Genomic DNA, 22,428 nt, shown 5'->3' on the forward strand with positions numbered 1-22,428 from the left:
AGGTGACAGAATCCTAGCTTTTTTTAGATCTTTCTCCTATATTCAAGATATTCTTAGAAGATAAGATACAGAGCTAATACAGATTTCCAACCCCCTTCTTTACTAAGGAACTTGTTCTCCAATTTGACAGCTTTAGTACAAGGGCCAAGGACTCAGTGGGGGAAAGTTGCTGACCCGCAGCTCTGGAGTTAGATTTCAGAAAGCACTACCAGGGCCAGAACAGTGTGAGGTTTATGGCTGGACTTGATGATCTTAAGGGTCTATTCTAAGCTAAATGAACCCAAGCAGAGCCTGAAGAGATGGACTCATCACCTGCTTGTGTTTCTCAGGCAGGCAGGCAGGTGGAGGTTCAGCTTCAATGTCTGTACCAGGGGTATAGCTCATTTGCATCAAAAAAAAAATTAAAAAAGAACATAAAAGATAAGAACTGTCTGGATCAAAATCTGCAGCAGAGTATCCATATTACCAAATAGCCTTGAGTACAATTTTTTAGACTTTCTGTCTGAAAAGGAGTGCTTCACCTACCTCTAATGGAGGACATGAGCAGACAAGGGCAAGGCTTGGGAATATGATAGGCAGCTAAAAAGAAAACCTCACATATCACCTTCTGGTTAGAGCTCACCCTAAAAGATCCATTTGCAGACATTTAAATTTTACTTGTAAATATTTAGGATCAAATTCTGCTTTCACTGGTCTCCCACTGAGATTTTTACCGATAATAAAGAGACCATGCTCCAGGGATATGAATTACAGATGGAATTACACTTTTAAAATGGTATTTCTGACTGTTTCATAAGATCTCCATATATATATCACACTGTCCTTGGAATGCTATCTTGACAGTTTATATGCAGAACATCCTCTGCAAGCATTTAAAAACAACAGTTTTAAACATCCAGATATTATTTTCAGTGAAAGCAACAGATCTGTTTTATAACAGCATGTTTTAAAAAACATTCCAAAGATTTAAGGAAAAGCTAAATCCTCCATCTTAAATTTCTGTCATGAAATGGGTTCAAGATTAACAACTTCTATACCTTTCTTTCACTTTGTTATTAGTTTTCCAATATTTTTTTCATCTAGATTACCCTCTATTATTTAGTTATAACTTCCTCCATAATTGCAATCAATGAATAGTAATCACTTAATAAACATATCCTGACAGGTCTATTTTTGCACTGGGAAAAGATTAATTTTCTTTATCACCACTCCAGTAAGCAATTGCTTTTCTTACCTGAAGTAGCAAAGTGAACTGAAGTTCTGCTCTGCTTGGAACAGCAGCTGAGCAAGACCAGACACCCCCTCCTTTCACTTTTATATTATTTGGATAGAGATTTATCAAAATCTGAGTGACTTGGAACATGCATGCATTTTTATTTGCATTGATTCTTACACATAATTCTATTGCACACAGGCAAAAGCTGCTTTGCACAAACACTGTGCTAACACTGAGCTCACGCTGCTGTTCTGGGAGGATTTTCTGAGTGCTATTCTTAAACCATGAAAATCAGAGAGAAAAATGCAGTTCTATTAAAACTTTTGAGCTTAGATACTCAACAATGAAATGACAAGGAGTGTGCATTCTGTCAAGCATAAATTGAAGCCTAATTTGATATTAAATAGAATAAAATATCCTGAATGAACTTGAATACCTGCGGGTTGCTATGATGATTTCTTTTCCACTGCCACATAAATATAGCACAAAGAAACTGGTAAAGAAACACAAACAAAATAAAATGGTTTTTATACAGAAATCTCCTTTTCTTCCTCACAGATCAATTTGTTCTAAATGGCCTTGGCCTAAAGTCACTGGAATCAAAGCAAGTTTTTCTACTGACTTCATTTCAGAGTAGGTGTGGCAAAAATGAAAATTCAGAAAATAACCTCTCCTACAGGATTTGCATTTCCTGCCTTTGGATAAACAGCCTGTGCAGTTTTCAGGTACCTTCCAGAAAAGACTAATTTGTGGCATCTTTAGGTGGACACTCCTCAGTACTTCTGACATTAAATGGTGCGCCAAACTTTCAGCTGAAAACGAAACCATAAAGGCAGCACTCTGACAGTGAGTTTCTGTAAAATTTAAGTGCTCTTTTGTTCTTCACACCAACATTTAAAACATCTTGAGCAACTCATCATTGTACCAAAGTATCATTTCACTCTAAGCACAAATTTTCCAGTGGTGACTTCTAGAAATTTCATACCAATACTGACAAAAATCACTTTTACCATCCTTTTACTCTGAACTCTGTGTTTCAGAACCAGTGGGGTCACACTGAGTTGTCCCTCTGAACTCAATCCCATTCCTGGCATCAGCCTTTGTGCTTTTGTAAATGGCCTCAGGACATGATCATGTGAAAATTCTTACTAATACAGGCCTGCCACAAGGATCTCTGTCTGCATGCAACACACAACTACTCACTGCACAAACTTCATCCATGATAACTAGAAGGGCATACCTGAATTTTCTGCACTAGTCTCATCTTTGCCACACACAGGACCACATTAAGTTTCAAGAAAATCTGTGTAATATATACCAAACAAAAAAAGCTTAAAGCATATTTTAATCACTTTAGAAGTATCACCCTTCCTCTGGAAAGAATTGATTATATGCATCAATAATAAGGAAGATATCTAGTTCAAAACTCTGAAAATTAGGCTTAAAATCTCACTTTAGAATTCACTAGTTCAGCTTGCAGTTTTCAGCCTACTTTTGAGATCTTGGTAAAAGGCATCTTTTTGTCTGCACAGTAATGAAGACTTTACATACACTAATTACTTCTAAACATCGGCACATTACTAAGAGATTATAAAGCAAAACAAATTTTGTGCGAAGCCTCAACTTCTGAAATAAGCAATTATTACAGAATTTAATGAAAAAAATTATACACTAGGCATTTTGTAAAGATCTGGGAAGAACTTTGAAAACAAAATGCCTGGATTAATCTAGCAGAGGTATGTTGATATGATGGAAGTCTGAAAGCAATTATGAAAAAAACACTCTGCATCTGTGCTGGTCACAAAGTGTTCAGTCATAAAAGCTTTGATTTAAATCATATTAGCACAGTGTGGAGGAAGCATGCAGCACCACAACATCAAAGGATATGCCCTGAAAATATGTATCAATTTTTCTTCTTTTTTTTTTTATCTCTCCAATAGGAGTATACTTTTAGTTTCCAACTCGAGTGTGTCGGAAACGGTTTGTATATCCAAAGAGAAATCAGAGGGGAATGAAAAAGAAAAACAGCTTGAGGGATGCAAGAATCTCACCAAACGTTTAAGTAAAGAAATAACAATTCACTTGTAATAGGACTGTCCCATTAGGGTCCCTGACTGCCATGAAAATCTCAAGTGGTCTACTCTTCTCTTTCTTAAATTCACCACTTTAAGATAATGAAAACAACATGACTCTGGATTTGGACTCATCAGATTTTTCTAGAGCATACTTCACAGTTCTCAAAAAAAATTTCTGGAGAAAAGCACACTTGCCTGAACCTCACAGTCTCACTAGATGGGATACTCTTGTTCCAGATAAATCTGCCCAGACTTCTCAGGGCATGTGATCACTGAGAATTTCCTGGTTTTGATTATAGCTCAGAGAAAATAACAGTTTTCTCCTTTGAGTAAATTTTCAAAACAATCCAAATAGAGTGCCTGACTGCTTGTAAAATAAAGAACTTCACTTAGGAACAATTAATTCCTTGTTCGAGTAGATTTTCAAGCATGGTAATTGAGAGGACAGAACATCATTGCTTTGTGTAAGGATGACCTTTTTGAACTTCCCAGGCTGACAGAGCCCAGCTGAGACTGTGATGCTGATGCTGCAGTGAGCTGCAGGCTCTCAGGGAAGGGGCTCACAGCAGCCCAGGGGCTGCCATTGTCTCCATGCCAACACCAGGGCCACTGTCCCAGCACAGCAGGGGACAATGCCAGGGAGCTGCTCCTGTACCACAGGAACACACACTGCCCAGCACTGACCCCTGCTCTGGGTGCTGCTGCTGGGGTGTGTTTCACATGTGATGTACAGCAGCTGGAGAGCACGGATGGGTCAGACTGGGAAATTGAAAAACAGGCCATTCGCACAAAGGAATGCTCAGTTAGGTTAGAAAATCATTCAGGTTCAGATGCTACTGAGATATCATCCCTAGTACCATGAGTTGTATTTGTTGATATCACACATGGTACCATTTTTTCATCTTTACTTACTAATGTGGAATTTGTTGCTGTGTTGTTTTTGTATGTTTTTTTTTTTCTCTATAAACTGGTTTGTTACTGATTTGAAATGATTCCAAGAGCCTACCTGCATTTCCCTCAAAACATTTTGAGTCAGGGTTAATATCTGAGAGCACTTGGGTCCCTAAGGGAACAGCCCATTACAGTCCACGACAGTAACTATGTCTCTACGATTTATGAAAAGAAAGCAATATGTGCCTGTTTCGGTGCCTGTCGTTTGCCTACCAATGGTGCAGTGCTCCCCATTCCAGCCCTCTCTGCATTCACACTTCCCATCTTTACAAGTCCCGTGCTCTGTGCAGCGGGGGTGGCACACACGCTGGTCACAGCCCGCTCCTGTCCAGCCCTCCTCGCAGCGACAGGCCCCGCCGATGCACACGCCGTGGGTGCCGCAGTCCACGGAGCACACTTCTAGGAGAGAGAACAGCAGTCACAGCCGGCCTCGGGGGCAAGGGAGCACCACAGCAACGCCTCTGCTCAAAACTACACTCCCGAAAGCTGGCCTGCTCACATTCTGATGAAAGCCGGCATTTCATTTTTCTTTAAAAGCAAACTGAATTAAAAGTTGCTTTGATGTCTTAAGATTTTTCAAATGTCTTTATATTTTTATATTTTTTAATATAAATGCCTTTATATGTTTCAAATCCTGCACTGCATTAGTACATAACTCTAAACTCCATGTAAAGTGTTAGCTACTGTCTGCACATTTTGGTCAGAAGAAACAATTCCTCTAGGCCTGAAATTCAAGGACGCTCTACAGCCTTAGGCCATGAAAAGTACAAAAGTGAATTTCGGGGGAGCAAACTGGGGGTATATAACTTCACTACCTGAAGCTGTAATTGGAGAATTAACCCCTGATATGCAAATAGACCAAACTTAAAATGTCTGAAAAACTTGTGACCATTGCCCATCCTGGGTGTAGCCCCTCGGAGGCTTTTGACTGCCCAAGGTGCATCTGTAGAAGTCCTTTAATAAATACCCACTTTATTCTCTTAACCTTTCTAGCCTCTGCTCTAGGTAGCCACTCCAAGGCATCAGTTTAAAAAAAAACCTGCTAATGTGCACTGGACTGACCTGCAGAGCTGCATCCTCCACGCAGACACAAACACGTGCCAGAGGTGCCGTCCCCAACAGCAAAGGAGGCGAGCAGGAGGCTCTGCCCTACTCAAACCTGGACCTCAGGGGATTTTGACAGATATTGATTTCCTAAGAATTGAGACTGAAACTTACCTAAGACTCATTTGGCAGAGAATGACAGCAAATCAGGGTCATTTAGAATGATGGGTAAAAGTCACTTTCCAAGGAGAGATTTTTGTATTCCTGTTACTAACATGGCCAGGTATCTGGTGTCTCACTCCAAAAATTCTACTGTTCTCTGCCAGCTGAAATTTCAGATAAGCAGAAGGGCCTTTTGCCCCACGCATCACCAAAGAATGTGGCAGCAAAACTCTTATTCTTGAATTTTTCTGACTGCTTATCCATAAAGCAGAAAACACATCTTGATATTCATGTCACTGGTGGGGTATTCCAGCTGATTAACCTTAGGAAATAACTGAATAACTGTGAAAAATGTAAATACTATTTTGAGAGACTTGGTTTTAACCTACAGCACCATCTCAAGGTTCAACTGGCAATGTAAAAGCAAAATTCCCTGTATTTTTTTCCCATAAACGATAGGATATTTTCATTTACAGTTGGGAAACAGAAGTACACTTATGTAACTTTTTCAGTCTAAAAGAGAAACAGTGTTAGAACAAAGCACAAACTCCTAACCAAATTAAGAATGTCATGAAAATACATATAGCAGTATATCCACAGTTCTTCCCAACAAAATTAAACAAGCCCAACCGTGTAACAAAGACAACTTTCCCCAATTATTACTGCATTTCAAACTTGTCATACTTTGAAACAAAGCAGCAACATGATTGCAAAGTGAGGAAAGAGCTGCTTTTCTTACCAACGGAGCAGTCGGGGCCCATCCAGTTGGGGTCACAGGTGCACAGCCCCGTGTCAGCCAGGTAGGAGCCGTGGCCGCTGCACTGCTCGGGGCACTGGGCTCTGGGCAGCTCGCAGCTCACTCCTCCCCAGCCCGGGCTGCACAGGCACTCCCCGTTCACACACACCCCGTGGTTGGAGCACGTCGGGTCCAGGCAGTCCACTGCAGGAGGAAACAAAAGCCGTGTGCACAAGGGTCACTTCACGCCACTGGGGGGTTTGGAAAATGCGCTCTGGAAAGTCTGGACCACGGGGATAAGTAGAGCAAATTGAGGGAGTTGTCCAAGTCGTATTAACACCTGGTCTGAGAATGAGAAAGTGAAGTAATTTGTATTTTACATGAAATAAATCAAGCAGGGTTTGACTGTGCAATGACAGTTTACGGCAGGAATGCTGTGGTGGAGGAACATGAAGACTTAAAAATAGCACTTCAATATATTTATCTATAGTCAGAGTTCCACACATAAACCTGGAGACATTTCTTCGGAAATACATTGAAGCTCCAATGACTCATGCACTGTATTTCAAGTATGAAATAAGTTAATAATTTGCAGTTTTAAAGGATTTTTTTATTTGAAGTATCTTTATAAAAACTGCTATTATTACTATTACAATGTTAGAGCATTGTTTGAACATTAGGACAGCCACTTCAAGTACACAGAAGTCAGAATGTCAGTGGCTTTCAGCTTCATTTCGACTCTTAATCATTAAGGCACTTGTGAATGTTTGATCCATGATCCATTAGTAGCCGAGCTGTGAAAATGAGAGCCCTGGTTACTTCAACACATATTCCAAAGCAGGAGATTGTTTCTCTTAAAGAAGTAAAACCAGACACAGATACGGATTTCAACCCAGAAACAACAAAATGAAAATAGTTATGATGAAAAATGATGCAATGGAATTTCCGTTGCTATTTCAGTCCTATAAAGGAAGGTTACAAGCTGTCTTTCAAATGAACTTTATCAGTAACATTATGAGTTTCCAAATTTTTATCTTATATGATGAATCTGTCTAACAATACTATGCTTTACTGCCAATACCCACACGGAGGCTTTACCAAGTGCCTTCTGCTGTGGATTTGAAGGGCAAGGTCAAATTCATGTCTTAAATAACTTGAATTCACCTCATGACTGGTATATATTAGCTCACAACAGCAGGACCAAGAATGATTTGCATTCTCTCTCGCTGCTCCAGGGAGATCTGAGTTTATAATGAAAGTGATTTATCTCTCATCTTTTCCAAACTGATCTTTCTAAATTAAGGCAGAGATATTTTCACTCCACCTGATGTGAACATTACTTGATCTTTCAAATCTCAACTTTTCTATAAACATAGAGTCTTGTAAAACTATTTTATTTAGTTGTACAACATTTAAAGCAAGTATATAGATTAGATACAGGCAGAGGATTGAGACAGGTGCATTTAGAGATGCAATACAATGAGTTATCAGAATACAGTAATAGGGAATTCAGAATACAGTAGTACAGGGATAAATTACTGTAAAATTTCTTACAAGATTTTCATTTTAATGATGACATTGGCTATCTTTTTGGATTTGCTTTTTCTTTTTTTTGTTGATTTAAAGCTGAGCTAATTGGACATGAAAATATTATAATGCAATTTCGTATTTATAGGTAAGCCAAGATTGGTTTGTGGCTCACCTCGAAGTTGATAAATGCATAAACTGTTTTAAATTGCACAGAGTGCTTGTCCTGTATTGTTACTCCTTCTTTGTGCTTAGCCAAATTATAACCTGTCTGAAGATTACAATGCATCTTTTGTACAACTGCTGTTGAACTCAGTGGACACAGAGCTGTGATAAAACAGTCTGATTGAATAAAGAAGTAAAGTACACAAAAACTTAGGTCAATCTACTTTAAAGATGAAGGTTACTTCCCCCCTACACTTGGTCTGTTCTGGGTTTTTTTAGAATATATATTTTAACAGAAAATGTAGAAAGGTAATACGTGTATGAAATTGTTATAGGACAGCTAACTTTAGGAGATAATGATAAGTCATAATGTACTCTCCTTGTCAGGAATGTATCATCTTCCTTCTCAAATGAAAGCACTAATGAAAGGAATGTGGAGCATATGAAAAACATCACCTTCTGCTATATAAATTAACTGTCTTCCCTCAATCCTGAATTATAGTGCTCATGCAGCTTTGATTTATTTCTACAGAATGAGCCAATCAATGCCCTAAGCCCCCACTTTCCCTTGTTTTACAGGATAACACACTAAACACCTTTGTCCTAGACAAATGTGCTTTACAGCTGTTTTGTTCTACCATCTGGGTAAGTAGCAGCTTTCAAAGTTTGAACTGAGGAGTTTTTACTCTGAGCTCCAATCTCGTTCTATTTTAATACACGCTCAGAGTTATCATCCCAGGCCAGATCCTCGCTGTTGAAATTAGCATAATGTGATTACCTGCAATAGAACTGCACTGACTCCTGTTGCAGAGGTTCTGGCCCTGAGGTGTAGCAGGGTTTACAATGGTATTTAATCAGGATTTATACACGGACCATCTTTGGTGTTTAAACAAAGGAGAATGCACCTTAGCAAGTACGTTAGGCTTTCAAACTCACTGTCCCCTGGCAGCTCAGATCATTAGAGCTCATTTAGTATTGGGCCCTCTGTAGATTTGACAAAAAAAGGTACTGAAAGCAATTTATATCCTTAAGGACAAAAAGGAGGTCAAGGAGTTTTCTGAACAATATGTACCATGAAGTCCCCAAAGAGCCATGAATTACACTTACGAAGTTAAATGTCATTGAAAAATGACTCAACCAGGAAAGTGACAAGAAAACCACCCTTAACTTAACCTAATTTGGCAATTTCACTTGTGTCCCCCCCAAAGCAGGCTGAATGAAGCCTGACAAATACCCCACTTCATCTTCCGTGCAAATTTGTTAATAGAAAAACAGTGTTTATGCTGCAAAAATTGTGCATCAAAAATATTGATTTTGGTGTCACTTTCATTTCAGGTAAATTGTTTGAACAATATAACCATGATGAATATCAGAAATAAAAAGCTATTGGGAAGAAAAAAAAAATTGCTGACCCACTTATTCTAATTCAATATCCTAGTTGGAAAATGGCAAATGAATCAACCTTTGTCATTCCTTTTGGAAGTTCAAATCAATAGAGGAGATTTCCTATATGACATAGAAATACAGAAATATTATTTCTATCATTCTACCATTAAAAGTGTCAAATTTCTATTCATGCAAAAACTTTAACTAAGACTAGATGATTAATTAGACAGACACCACTTCATAGGGTAGCCTTTCTCCCATAGCACTCAAACTAATGTGAGAAATATACAAAAGAAATGGAATTTTAGAGTAGAAACATGGTGGTTGATTTTTATTTATTTGCAAATTAATTCATTGACTTATTTATTGCCCAATCATACATGCAAAAGGTTGCTTTAACCTTTCTTGTCATGTTATTGGCTCCTTCCAAGTTTGCAATCAATACCTCCTGCCTTTGTAATCCATTTATCTTTTTAGGAAGAAACTTCCAAACACAGTGTTGATTAAATAATGTATGTCCTTTCATCTCACATAGCCATTCACCTCCCAAAAAGCTCTGTTGACTGACTGTTTTGTTGTGTTCCCAATTTTGGCTGGAGTTAACCCAATACCTTTGCAAAAAGGCCTGCACTGGCTTTTTCTAGAAACTTCTCTGGAGCTGCTGATGTCTCTGCTTCACCATTCCAAACATTCACCTGAGGAATGATTAAAGATTTAAGATTAAAGATTAAAGATTAAGCACTACAGGAGCCTACTTCTCTTACAGGAGCTTGGGGATCCAAGGTAGATAGATCCAAGGGGATCCATGGCCCAGACAGACCACAGCCATTCTAGAGAACTGAAAGCAGAGAGAGAACTCCATGCAAGTACCTGGAAATTACAATCAAAGTGAGGGAGGAATGGTTTGCAAGGCAAAATTTCCTGAATTAAATGAAACAAAGATCCTTTTAGGCTGTTCTACCATAATCTCTCTAATAACACAAGATTTATACAACAACAGAAAATATGATGAAATGTACGAAACTTAATGAGACCAAGCAAATAATTGCAGTTAGTACCAGAAAGAGAGGTTCTGCAGTCCTGGGGAATAGACTGGGTGCTGTAGAGCATGTTAAAGACAGTTTTTCCATCTTTGATTTTCATGAGAATGATAGTTAAAGCAAGGCATTCCAGATAATTTTTGAAGATCTCCTAGTATCACACACTCAGGGTGAACTGAGAACTATAAATTCTAAGGGGAAAAAAAGATATTATAGCATTTTCTGGATATAGTTTAAAATGTAATCCATTAAAAACAATGCAAAAACTCTTGGCTTCAACTGAATTCTAGAGCAAAGCTCTAACAGCTGGTGTGGAAGGAGGATTTAGTGGAAGAAGGTGACAGGAATGAACTGAACAAACAATTGCAGTCCCACCAGTGAGGATTCTTGGTTTCTTTGGTTTCTTCCTTTTACCACAAGTTCACTCAGACTAATTCCAGATCTTGTCCTAAAGGTGATGACTGCAGTCCTGAGAATAAAGGCCTTAGTGGTTTGTTTATCCACAGTTTTCTTCCCTTTCTTTTCTGATGGGAGAGAGAGCTGTTTACTACAGGGTAAGATGAAAATTGATACACACAGTATCAATACAGATCTGCAACCCATTCAGAATAATCCAGAGAGACTCCTCAGTCCTACTAGCATGACAGCCCAGCCCTATCACTTCAGTACTCCAGCTGCTTCTCTCTTTGGAGGATTAATAAACTCTGGAGCACAGTAATATATTTTAAAAAGAAAAGCAGTCCAATTTACATTGTGCATTCTAGCGGGAAACTCTGTGGATACAACCATTACTGAGCTTAATCTATGACCACATTTTGCATGGGTTATTTTAAAAAAATTGTTCATTCTACATACTCAAGGAATTGGACACCTTCAATCTGAATAGCTTTTCTGCATTTAAAGGACAGTTATTGTTCGTGTGTGCCATCTACCTTTCCTTAATCCCATATGATTGCAGCCACAGGAGTAATTTGCCCCACATTAAGTCTGTAAGTAACATGGATATCCAAGTCTTTCAAATATTTTTCATCAGTTTCTGCATTAATAGTGATTGATATGTGCTTTGTGTGAATTTTGTCAACCACTGATTCTTTTTCCTCTGCATTTCACATCTAAATTGTTCAGCAAACATTATAAGAAAAGATTTTTCTTTGCTCTTCAGCAAAGGAATTATTCAGGTTTACTTGTGGCAGACACTCTTAATACTGCAAAGCAATGTATACAGAAGGTCTGAAGTTTTGTCTGAACTCTGATAGATCAGTAAAGTTGTGGTGGACTAAGTTTTTACCCTCTTTTACCTGCTACAGCAGTTTTATGCTTAGATTTTTATTCCATTTTTTCCCTTTTTCCACAAAAAAAAAAAAAAAAAAAAAACCAAAAAACAAAAAACCTCCCGAACCCAGAAAACAAACTAACAACAGAAAAAACCAAATAACCTACCTTCCTCACAGTTTTCTCCTTTATAGCCCACAGAACAGACACAGTTCCCTTCGATGCAGGAGCCATGACCTCCACATGAGGGGTCAATACACTGGCTGATGGGCACATCACATTCTGGACCTTTCCAGCCACTGTAGCACAAGCAGGTGCCTTTGGAGTACTGACCATTGCCACTGCACAGAACGGGGCAGGCAGCTGGAAAATGGAATGAAAGAAAAACAACACACAGGGTCATGCATGTAGTCATGCAGAAGTGCACTAAAAATCCACTATCAAACACTTACACTCAAATATGTTCCGTTTCTGGGGGGAAAAATCTGATATAATTAGTAGTGGTTCATTTCTTAATTTCCCAAACAAATAATTTGATTGCTATTTAATAAAGCACATATGTGTTGAGCATTCTGAGAATACAACTCCTATTCTTTGGATAATACTAATAATGTTTGGGATAACTAATGAGGTAGTGTGAACATATTTGAGTTTGACATTACTCTGCTTTGTTTCTCTAGGTAACATCCAATTTTCATAGATAGAACACAAAACATTCAGTCCCCACAGCTTATTTTATGGCATCTTTCTTCTGCCATGACACTTCTTTAATGTAATGTCCCCAAACCTTTTTAGACCCTTTGGTTTTCAGTGTAAGAATCTTGAACACAAGAATGACACAAGCTTTCAGCTACTCCAAATGCACCTTGCCACCACTGTCCCTGCTGAGCCTTGTTTCCCTGGATCCCAGTGACAGCTTTTACCCTGTGTGTACTGGCAAGAAAGCACCATTAACCCTTACCCCTCACTACTGTGTTGTTAAGGGGGTAAGACATCCTGAGCAAATATTCATTTATGCAAATGAAGTGAAGCTACGAATAACAGAAGTTGTCATTAGGTCTTGGGTGCCAGGAATCTGATGTTGTACATATGCAGAGCAATGGAAAGAAACAAGTGCTTGATTAAAACCCAGGTGCATATAAATGTTTCACTAAGTCATATTCACTCCCATGTGCTCGTGTCTCCCTTGGGAACATGGCAATCTGTGAACTTCTGTGCCTGTCAAAGACTGGGTGTGTGGTCACTGGCCAGAAAAATGGAAAAAATAACAGAGAAATAACAGAAAATGGGAGTGATGAAGTGAGTCTTTAAGAAAAGCTTGGAGCTTTTTTGTGCTCTTCTCTCTGATGCAGTTTGATAAAGACAGAAAAGTATTTCCCTGTCTTTTCCCTCTTCAAAGTAATTAGAAATGAACACCCAGTGTTACAGTGCCAAAAATATACTCAAAAGCTACTATTAATCATTAAAAGGTCCTAATGTCTTCTTGGCTTCTATTATCCCTTTAACCCCAATGATCAAGAAGAACCCAAGTAATTGATTTCCTGCAAAGAAATGTGCAATGGTCCAGTTATTCAACTTCTCCATTGTTCAGCCCAGCAATCCTTATTAATCTTAGCTGTCCCATTGATCTGCTGCAAAAAACACATTTCCGGACAGATTTTTTTTGTGAATTTTCTTATTTGATAGGTGAAAAAATTGATCAGAAAAAATAAAATTCAGATTTCTAACCTGAAATGTTAGCTAAAATTTAGAGTGCTGAGAATTATTCCAATTAATTCCATATTAATGGGCTGCATGTCATATAATATGTATAACATTTTTTGGCCTATGTTTCCTTTTACAGTAGAACAATAGCAAAGTCAGTATGCTGAAGTTTGGGGTTTGCTACTGCTCCTATGTCTTAGATCCATATTATCCATCTTTGGTAGGAGGTGGACTTCATTCTACTGCATTCCTGGTGTTCTCTCTTAATATAAGTCTTGTTCAGTTGCTTTCTTATGCACTGCAAAATTGAGCAGAAATTTGAGTAAAACGTAATTTCCATCAGCAACTGTAGGTGTAGCAGAAGGGATTACAAGTGACCTCACCCCTGGTAAGTCACAGCTGTACTAATTACCAGAGAAGGAGGACTGACAAAGGTAAGTGTGATAAAAGGGGTGGGCTGGCTGGTCAGAGAGAGTCTGGGGGTAGAGGAGCTTGTGGAGGTAGAGGAGCCCTGAGGAAGAAGGAAACAAGGAAGAGAGTTGTGCTGCTGCAGAAGCTCTGCTGTGAGTCAGGCTGGGTCTGATGGAGTTAGAGCCTGCAGTCACAGTCAAGCCTCTGTGGTCAGAGGCAGCAAGGAAATACTTGCAGTCATGTTCCAGCAGGAATAGCCAGCAGTCAGAGCCTGTCAGGGAAGCCAGCAGCAGGAGCTTGCTGTAGTCAGAGTCAGGATGGCTAAGCTGTAAAGAAGAATAAACCAGGACCCTTTCCATGTTGCTTAATGAGAGTCTGTGCCTTGGCTCATTTCTACCCCTAGTGAGAGGTCTGCTGCAACAAGCAACGTCTTCATTTCAGATGTGATGTATGTTCACAAGTGCTTTACTGAGTTCAGTAAAAAAGTTGATGCTAAATTTCTGCTGGTTTCTAAGCTAAATTTACTGAGCCAGCTGCATTGAAATACCACACAGACAAATTGTCCCCACACTGCACTCCAGGACAGTCTCCCTTACGCTGTTTTGCACCTCAGCATCAAAACCTTTCCATGATGTACCACACACTGAACTAACAGCAACATGAATGCTGTATGACTATTCTGGCTGCATGTTCCACTGAGGAGCCTGGCTCAGCTCCCAGCACAGCCTTTCCCTGTGCAGGTGTGCAGCTCCTGCAAGTCACCAGGTGAGCCTGAAAGAAAGGGATCAACCCAGCACCACTTCCACTTTTTGGCTATGAAGATCTGGGGACACAATTCCTTTGTCCATAACTCTCAATTTCACTGCAATTTAAAGGCTTGTTTTGGCTTGACACTGATACATTTTCTCAAATCAGTGTAAGAGAGGTAATAATTTCTGTCCTGCTCTCTTTGTGCAGTGTAGAGGATTTTGGGCAAGTGATCAGAAGGCAGCCTGTCCTGAAGACCTGGTGTGACCATGAGTGTCAAGGTTCTTGGTATCATCTTGCACACCCTGAAGCACTGTACAGACCCCGGTCTTTTAATTGGAACTCGCTATAACACAAAAAATCTCTCTCTAGGACAAGGCACCCCTCAGCTCCTTTATGTGGTGGCTAATCCTGCAGCCCCTCTGATGAAGTCCACCACAGAAGGAAGTAAATATTGCTGGATGTAAATTCTCTCCATGTTTCCATGCCACTGCAGAGACTCAGAGCTGTCCTTACCGATGGTTTCTCAGTGTGGATTCCCCACCTGCACTAGGACACACTTGCTTCTGCCCACCCAACTCCTCACCACACTGTGATGGAAAAGAACAGGTCCTAGGAAGGCTAAAGGAATCCATGGGCATTAGGCACTTTCTTTGGACAATCTAATAGGCATTAGGCAGTTTCTTTGGAGAAACCACATTTGTTCAACCAGTTATAAGGACAAAAACATCAAGCTGACTCACAAGCTGGATACAAGTGAGGAACAGCTCTTCTTGTTTTGTTGTTTTACACATCAACGTGTGAATCAACTCCTGAAAGGATTTGATGAAATCCTCCTCTAGCATGAAAACTCAAATAAAGACAATAACTCTATTTAAACAGCACACTACCTTGAAAGAGGGACTGAGCAGAAATAACCCATTTTAAAAATAAATAAAAGAGAAAACCAAAACAACAAAAGCATCCAAGCCACTCAACTATGACCAGTCTAGACCTAGACAGAGAGGTCTGAACCTGTAATTCTGTGCCATACACCTCCTGCAGTTCTCTGCTTGCTTTGTCCCTAAGTCTCATTAAGCAATGGGGAACTGCAGTCCAGCTAAAGGGGATGTGTATCTGCTATTTGGAACTTGTCTGTGGGGAAACCATTCTTAGCTCCTGCTTTTGACCTGGATTTGCACGGTTCAGCTTCTGGGATACCAGAGCCTGGCACTGCAGAAGAAAGGTTACTGATGGTGCTTGGGCTGAAGAGATCCCACAGCAGTTTTTTTTAGTGCTCCCTGACTCTGCTATGGTGCTTCAGGAGTTTAAGAAAAGCTGAAAGCCATGTCACAGCTTTTCATTCTTCTCTTCATGTTTCTATCAGGTCAAAGGTGTTGCTGTGGTTCATGGATCTATTCAGTCCTTGTGCAGCTTGTCTGTAAGTTGAACAGCAATCTGCCTTCAGGGGTTTGCCAGGGCAGTCACAATGCCAGTGACACCAGAACTGACTTTGGACAAACAAGGGAATCTGTCACTTAACCTTCGGGATGGAGTGGGTACAGTTAAGATTAAGACACTTGCAACTTAAAGCCACAGTTTAATCTACAACCCTCTGCTGGAGTTATTCTGCAAACTATAGGAATATCACTTTGAGAATAAGAAAAATGACAGATTCTGGGACAGATTTTAACATTTCCAAGACTGCCATGTCACTAAGATTGCAGGAGAAACATGTAAGCAAGAATGCAAGAAGGTCTCAGTTATTACAAGAAGCTGGCTTGTCACTGCAGTAATGACTAGCTCTTCATGACTGTTTTTGCTATGGGTTTATAGTCTGTCCTGTGTGAGGAAGAGAGAGAATCAAGCTGCTTTTTTTATAAAGAACAGGAGCAGGTAGCCTAAAATGAGTTCTGCTATGCCTGTTTCCTAGATCATATTGCTGCAGGATGAGACCCAAACCAGTTCACCCTCATTTTACATCCTGGCAGCTTCAGCTGATGTGCAAACTCCTCAATAATATTCTGGATTTCTTGTTATCTAGGACTGTTTGTGTTTCCCGATGGGAAGTGTGCGGCTCCTGGTCCAGGACAGAACTGATTGCTCAAAGTCTGTTGAAGCAATGTGAAGGAAGGTGGCTTATGTAATGGAACAACCAAGTTCCATCTCATTTTTGTGGAGAGACCAATTGCATGTCTTACACCAGCACTGGCAAAAGGTGCACAGAGATCCTCAGGAATAGTTGTGGCAACACTCTGGCAACTTAGGCCCAAGGGTATATGTCCTGAGTGAGTCTGGATAAGCACAGCTATTAACCCTAAACTTTCTTTGGTTATGGGATTATGCCCTTTACTTCTATTTGAACGAAATCAGACTAAATTTTAACATGGGGCTCAGCTGATGAACAGACACTGCAGACCTCTGAGTCCTGTGGGCTGCACGTATTTGAGAACATCGATGGAGCAGGAAAGACAAGCCAAACATCCCTCTAAAAGCTCTCTCTCTAAAGGATATTCTGGAGTAATGTTCATATTCCCTGATGCATGAGGAAAGGTGATTTGGTAACAGCCCATTACACACGGATGAGGAGTGGAGATGGCCAGGGATAATGCCCAAAGGGTCTGGCATCAAAAGCCACCGTTTTGTCCAGTGACAACCCACGGTGTCCCAGCTGCAGGCTGTGCACACACTCCTTGCACCCCCCTTCCAGGGTCCACACACACATACTCACCACAGCAGTTCTTCTAGAGCATGGCAAGAAACCAGCAAAGGATATCTGAGGAGACAAACTCTTGGAGGCTGTTGAAGAACTTGGATTAGTTACACAGCTGCTGGGCTGAGAGGCTTTCCCCTGCTACTTGAAGCTCCAAACAGGATTTGAAGGCAGAGTTCTGGCTTGGTTTCTCTTGCTGTAGAGCAAACATTACCCTGGTGCAGAGAGAGTCCTGTACCACTAGGATCTGGGCTGTCAGTTCTCTACTGCAGACTTTTTTCAGTTCTTCCTCATAAAATAGACAAATTGGAAGATTTCTCTTCAAAATTATTTGAGTCTCTGGGCACAAATATATGCAGACTGGAAAGGTTTTTGAATTTGCATCTACAATGCCTCCCTGTCCTGGACCAGGTCAAAAGCAATGCCCTTATATTATTTTTATTTTGCAAAGAGGTCAGTTTTTCATTCAAATGTAAATTTTAAAACATGGCTGAGGAAGAATATTATTTTTGGTCCAATCGAATTTTTTTAATGTGTGTATCATAGAATTTTGTGGTGAGATGCCCATGACAAAACTGCACCAAGGGTTGGTATTTGGGTATGGGCCAGAATGGTTGTATCCATAATGCTTGCAAGCCCCAGTCTTGCATAAACCCCACATTTTTCTTACCACAAGCTGGTGTGCAAAAAAGATGAGCTTGGCTGCTTGTTCACCATGTAAATAGTATGGAAATTCAGGACTGAGTGTTCAAGTATGACCTTAAGACTGAACTAAAAGAGCACTTGGACATTACCTACAGTGCCTGAGTACTGCTGACTATTCCATCAAACAGTTTTAACAAGATTAATTGACAAGTTAAAACTCATGGAAGAACATTCTGTGATTGATCATAGAATTTCAACAAATTCATGGAATGAAAATCTGCAAAGGATACTGAACACAAAGAGGCCTTGTCTGTTGTAGAAAGTCCTAGCACACATTACCTCTGGAACCAGAAGAATTTAATGGAGAAGCAACAAAGACAAACGAAACTTTTACTCTTCCTCAGCTATCTGCTGTATGTCACCATCACAGCTGAAATCCTGGGTGAAATGGAATTTTGGTCTCAGCCATTACAGATTTACTTCCCTCTAAACAAATAAACACATTCAGAAAAAAAAGCATTCTGAAGGGGCACTATTTATGCTCCTATATAAGATATGTTCACCCCTTGTTGAACTGTACAGAATTTTGCCACACCTAAGAAAAATATTTTTATCTGTAGGTGCTCCTGTTTAGGAGGAGGAAGTAAATTTCAGTCACTGAAAAAAAAATTCACTGAACTGATTTGGGCAGTCTTGCTATGCTCTTTGGACATGAATTGCACAAATTCCTTGTTATATAAAGAAGTGGATAATGCAAGCACACTTGCATAATGAAACTGAAGTTGTCCTTTTTTTTTCAGTGACCACCAGGAATTGAATTGAAGACAGATGTAGGTCAAACTTCTTAGCATTGAGCCCTACCAGGGACCCTTCTGGGTGCAGTTCCTCTAGGGGATAATTAATTCAGACTGTAATACCTCACACTTGGACTTCCTTTTAGCAGAGATTAGGCTGCTACTGCTGAGAGATTATGATTTTGCCAACATATAAAGATGGATTTCAGTTTTTGACAGTCTAATCTGAAGCATGTAAATGCACTCCAGGTCAGCTCCAAACTGGAGCAGAAATAGAGGAAAGAGCCAAGACAAATGTTATGTACAACTGCCTGGTTCCTAACGTGATAGATGAGAGCAGAGTCACACTGTACTGGCATTTTTCTCTTTTTGGTCTTTATGTTGGTGATGCGTATGCAGCATTTAGACTGCACATATTAATTTCTCTTCAATGGACAAGTTAGATTAATAAGTAAGCAGGTGAAGATGTGTTTTACTGATGTAAGTGTTGAATCCTACAACTGTCAACCAAAGCCCCAAATAATTTTACATTCACTGCAAAAGCGACAATCAAATTCCTGTTCTCCTAAAATTAAGTCATACCTATTTATGTATGAACAATCTTAATCTAAATGGCCTAAAATCAAAATCAAAAATCACTATACCCAAAGGAATCTAAAGCATTTGCATTTTAGAAAATCAGCCCAGTTATTAAAAAAATTAATTGCTGTCAACTTGATTCAAAATGTTGGCTCCATAATTTACATTAATATTATAAACAAAAAAGTATTGAGACATTCCTTGTTTTATTATACATCCCATATTACACCAAATATTTGCCCTTAATTATCATATCCCTTGTTACACCAAGTATTTGCCTACAGATATTTCTAAAAAATTAGAAGACATATAAATCTACTTAGCTGTAGACTGAAAATACAATGGTTTTGTTTGACAACAATTCCCTTAATATTTTCTGTTTAAATCTATTTCAGTCAGTTGGCTGCACATTTCACTACTTGTCTGCAAACTCATTAGTTTTTACTGAAAGTTCATTTGTGGATATGAAAATCTGAAATAACTTCTAAGACGACTTCATGGTTTATGTTGTTTCTCTTCTACTAGTTTACACTTATTTTATACTACTTTCCTTGGGAGAAGCTGCTCCATCCTAGCAAAATCATGCCCAAGAAAATCATGCTGGAATGGGAAACTGAATGAATCCAAGACTGTTTTCTCTCACCTGCTCTTTGTGCCCCACAAACGTGCTATTTGCACAGTCAGGAAGAATGGTGTTTGACTAGTCTGGCTGCTCTTCAGAGATCACTAAATTCACTAACTCCCATCAGGCTGAAAGGTTCTTAAAACCAGTGACAATTAGAAAGATCTACAAAGTCTTTTTTAGGTTGCTCTAAGAGCTCGTGCTCTTCCAAGCAGAAATCATCTAGAAATGCACCCAGAAGCAGGAGAATGAACAACTGTGAAAAACTGGCACTGCCACGAGGTGGTTTAGCAGCTCCTCCATGAAATGCTTTGACTGCAGAACACAGAACTAGTTTGAATGGTTTAACAGTAGTGCTGCTCTGCCCTGGCAGGCACCAGGTCAGCACGGAATGTCTCTCACAGCAGGCAAGCTCTGCTCTCCCTACTTCAGTTGCCCAACACCAGCCCCACCAAGCTCTGCCAAACTGCACATCAGCAAGCGAGGAGGAAACCCACAGAAGAATTTCCAGAAGGACGAAAAACCCCATCAGGTGTGTCAAATCTCTGACATTCAGAAACCATTTGGGGAAAGCAGCACACGCTGACTTAAGCACTAAAGTATGGATGCTTTAATTAATCCAGGGTGAATTTAATTGCTTTAGTTAAGTGGAAATCGGGTTAAAAATGATGCAGAGCATGCTGGGGTGTGTTAAAAACATGACATATGAGCTGGATGAATCGATAAATTAAAACTGCACAGATGTTTTAATTAAACCCAGGAAACTTAACGAAGATCACTAGAGACTTTTAAGCCTATGATTAATTCAATTCATTTAAAATACCTGAAGAGATATGGGGATGCCTCCATTTTGGGAGTTATAGAAGTTCTCAATCGATAAGTACTTAAGCTGTTCTACAAAAAAAATGGGATTATTTTTATAGAAGTGACTGGACAGCATTAACTGCACAATTAATATTTACATTTTTCTGAACACTCAGCAAACTTTTGCTTTGGCTCAAATTTATCACAAAGGTCCTATTTCTTCTCATGCCTTCAGTGTGAGCCTATCAGTCAAAAAGAAAACACTTGCTGTTCCCTCCTGGACCATTGCACAAAGTATCTATTTCCATTACATAATTGCTTAGGTTAACAACTGTTACAAAAAATCTATGTAAGAAATACTAATGTGTTTTCCCATAGTAGCACCAATTTCCAGAAATGCAACAATTTTTTAAAACAGTCTCTTAGAGGTTGCTCAGTTGGTACAAGTAAATTTTGCTTGATTATTTAAGCCCTATGATATTTTCAGTAACAATAACAATGCAGTCCATAAGGATAAGGAAATCAAAATGAAGCCAATATCAAGTACCTCAGAACTATTTTAATGGTGGATTGAGAGGACTGAAGCCCCATTACTGCTTTTGTGAAGATGAGCTTAGACAATCTCACTAACCACCAACAAAGATCTCAGATGAAGATATTGGAGTGCTTCAGGGGGAGGGAAAGAGGCCACTGTTCTGTCTCCCTGGAGAACTCATAGCTGCACATAAAAAAATAATTTCAAGTGGCATAAAACAAGCTACAAATTGGAGATGGAGAAAAAAGAGGACATTTGAGTGCACTGACAGTTGATAAATCAGCTAGCTGTGCCAGGAGTCAAATGTCTTGAGGACTTTGTTCTGTCACTACATTCTGGATTCAACTCTTGGTCAGCCTGGTTGTTTCTTTCTCCAGCATGGCAGAAGCTCTGCCACTCACTGCCTGTGCTCAGGGAAGAGTGCAGTTCCCCACACAGTACAGAAGGTGATTTGCAGCCAGTCCAGATCACCTCCTGCCTCTCTGCTACCCTGTCAAAGAGTGGCACAGTTCAATCTCTTTTTCACATGCATCAATGCATTCAAGGACATGGAAGTTCCCTTGCTCTGGTTCTGACTTACCACAGAAGAATGAGACTGATCAGTTTGCCACTTATTTTATGCCTTCAAAAAGGAAGGAAAAAACTCAAAGCAACCAAACCAACTCCTTTTCTGTGAGTAACACAGAATCAGAGCTGTGAAATTCCTGCTTTAGATATAAGCAGTGAAGTTGATACAAGAGCATGCAGATAAACAAGTTTTACTTCCTACCAACAGATGGGAACCAACAGATGTTGCAATCAGCCACTGTCATAGACAGGCATGTAGATATCCATTCCTATGTTTTGATAACTTCATCACTAGGAAAAATGCGGAGGAAGGCAGAACTAAACTATTTCAGAGTTTTCAGTTGCTGTCTCAGTGGAAAGAGTCAGTGAGGAGTCAGAGATGATGCTTCAAAAAAGCAGCAGTGAGATGATGCTCACAAAACATCAAATACCAGAAATTCCCTTCCAAACATAAGTGTTGTGATCCATAACAGAAAAGCACTAACTGCACAAAGTCACTTATGCTTCTAGAAAAAGGAACAAAAAAGTGAAATATTTCTTCAAATATTTTTGATAAGTTTTACACTATTTCCAGTGAATGCTGTAAAAATCATTGCTCCTGTGGTAATGGCTTAGCTCTGGCTAAACAGCAGTGCAGTAGATGCAGGACTGCACCCACAGCCTGCAGCATTCAGGGTATTTAAAGCGCAGGCTGGTTTGGTTTCATTTTAGTTACTATTATTTGCCTTCTTAAATTTACCAGAAAAGTTAAATC

The 22,428-nt window shown here is 39.6% G+C and overlaps 1 protein-coding gene across 1 annotated transcript in view; it reads right to left on the reverse strand.

Moving 5' to 3' along the window:
- Window positions 1-22,428, reverse strand: part of TENM2 (teneurin transmembrane protein 2) — a 553,850-nt gene that overhangs the window by 72,207 nt on the left and 459,215 nt on the right. Inside the window, exons 11-13 of the mRNA XM_053956612.1 lie at window positions 11,743-11,937; window positions 6,188-6,388; window positions 4,456-4,641 (exon numbers count right to left, since the gene is read on the reverse strand). Coding sequence (XP_053812587.1) covers window positions 4,456-4,641; window positions 6,188-6,388; window positions 11,743-11,937 — 582 coding nt within the window. The remainder of the gene's footprint in view (window positions 1-4,455; window positions 4,642-6,187; window positions 6,389-11,742; window positions 11,938-22,428) is intronic.

This window comes from Vidua chalybeata, chromosome 15, assembly GCF_026979565.1.
Source record: "Vidua chalybeata isolate OUT-0048 chromosome 15, bVidCha1 merged haplotype, whole genome shotgun sequence".
Lineage (NCBI taxonomy): Eukaryota > Metazoa > Chordata > Aves > Passeriformes > Viduidae > Vidua > Vidua chalybeata.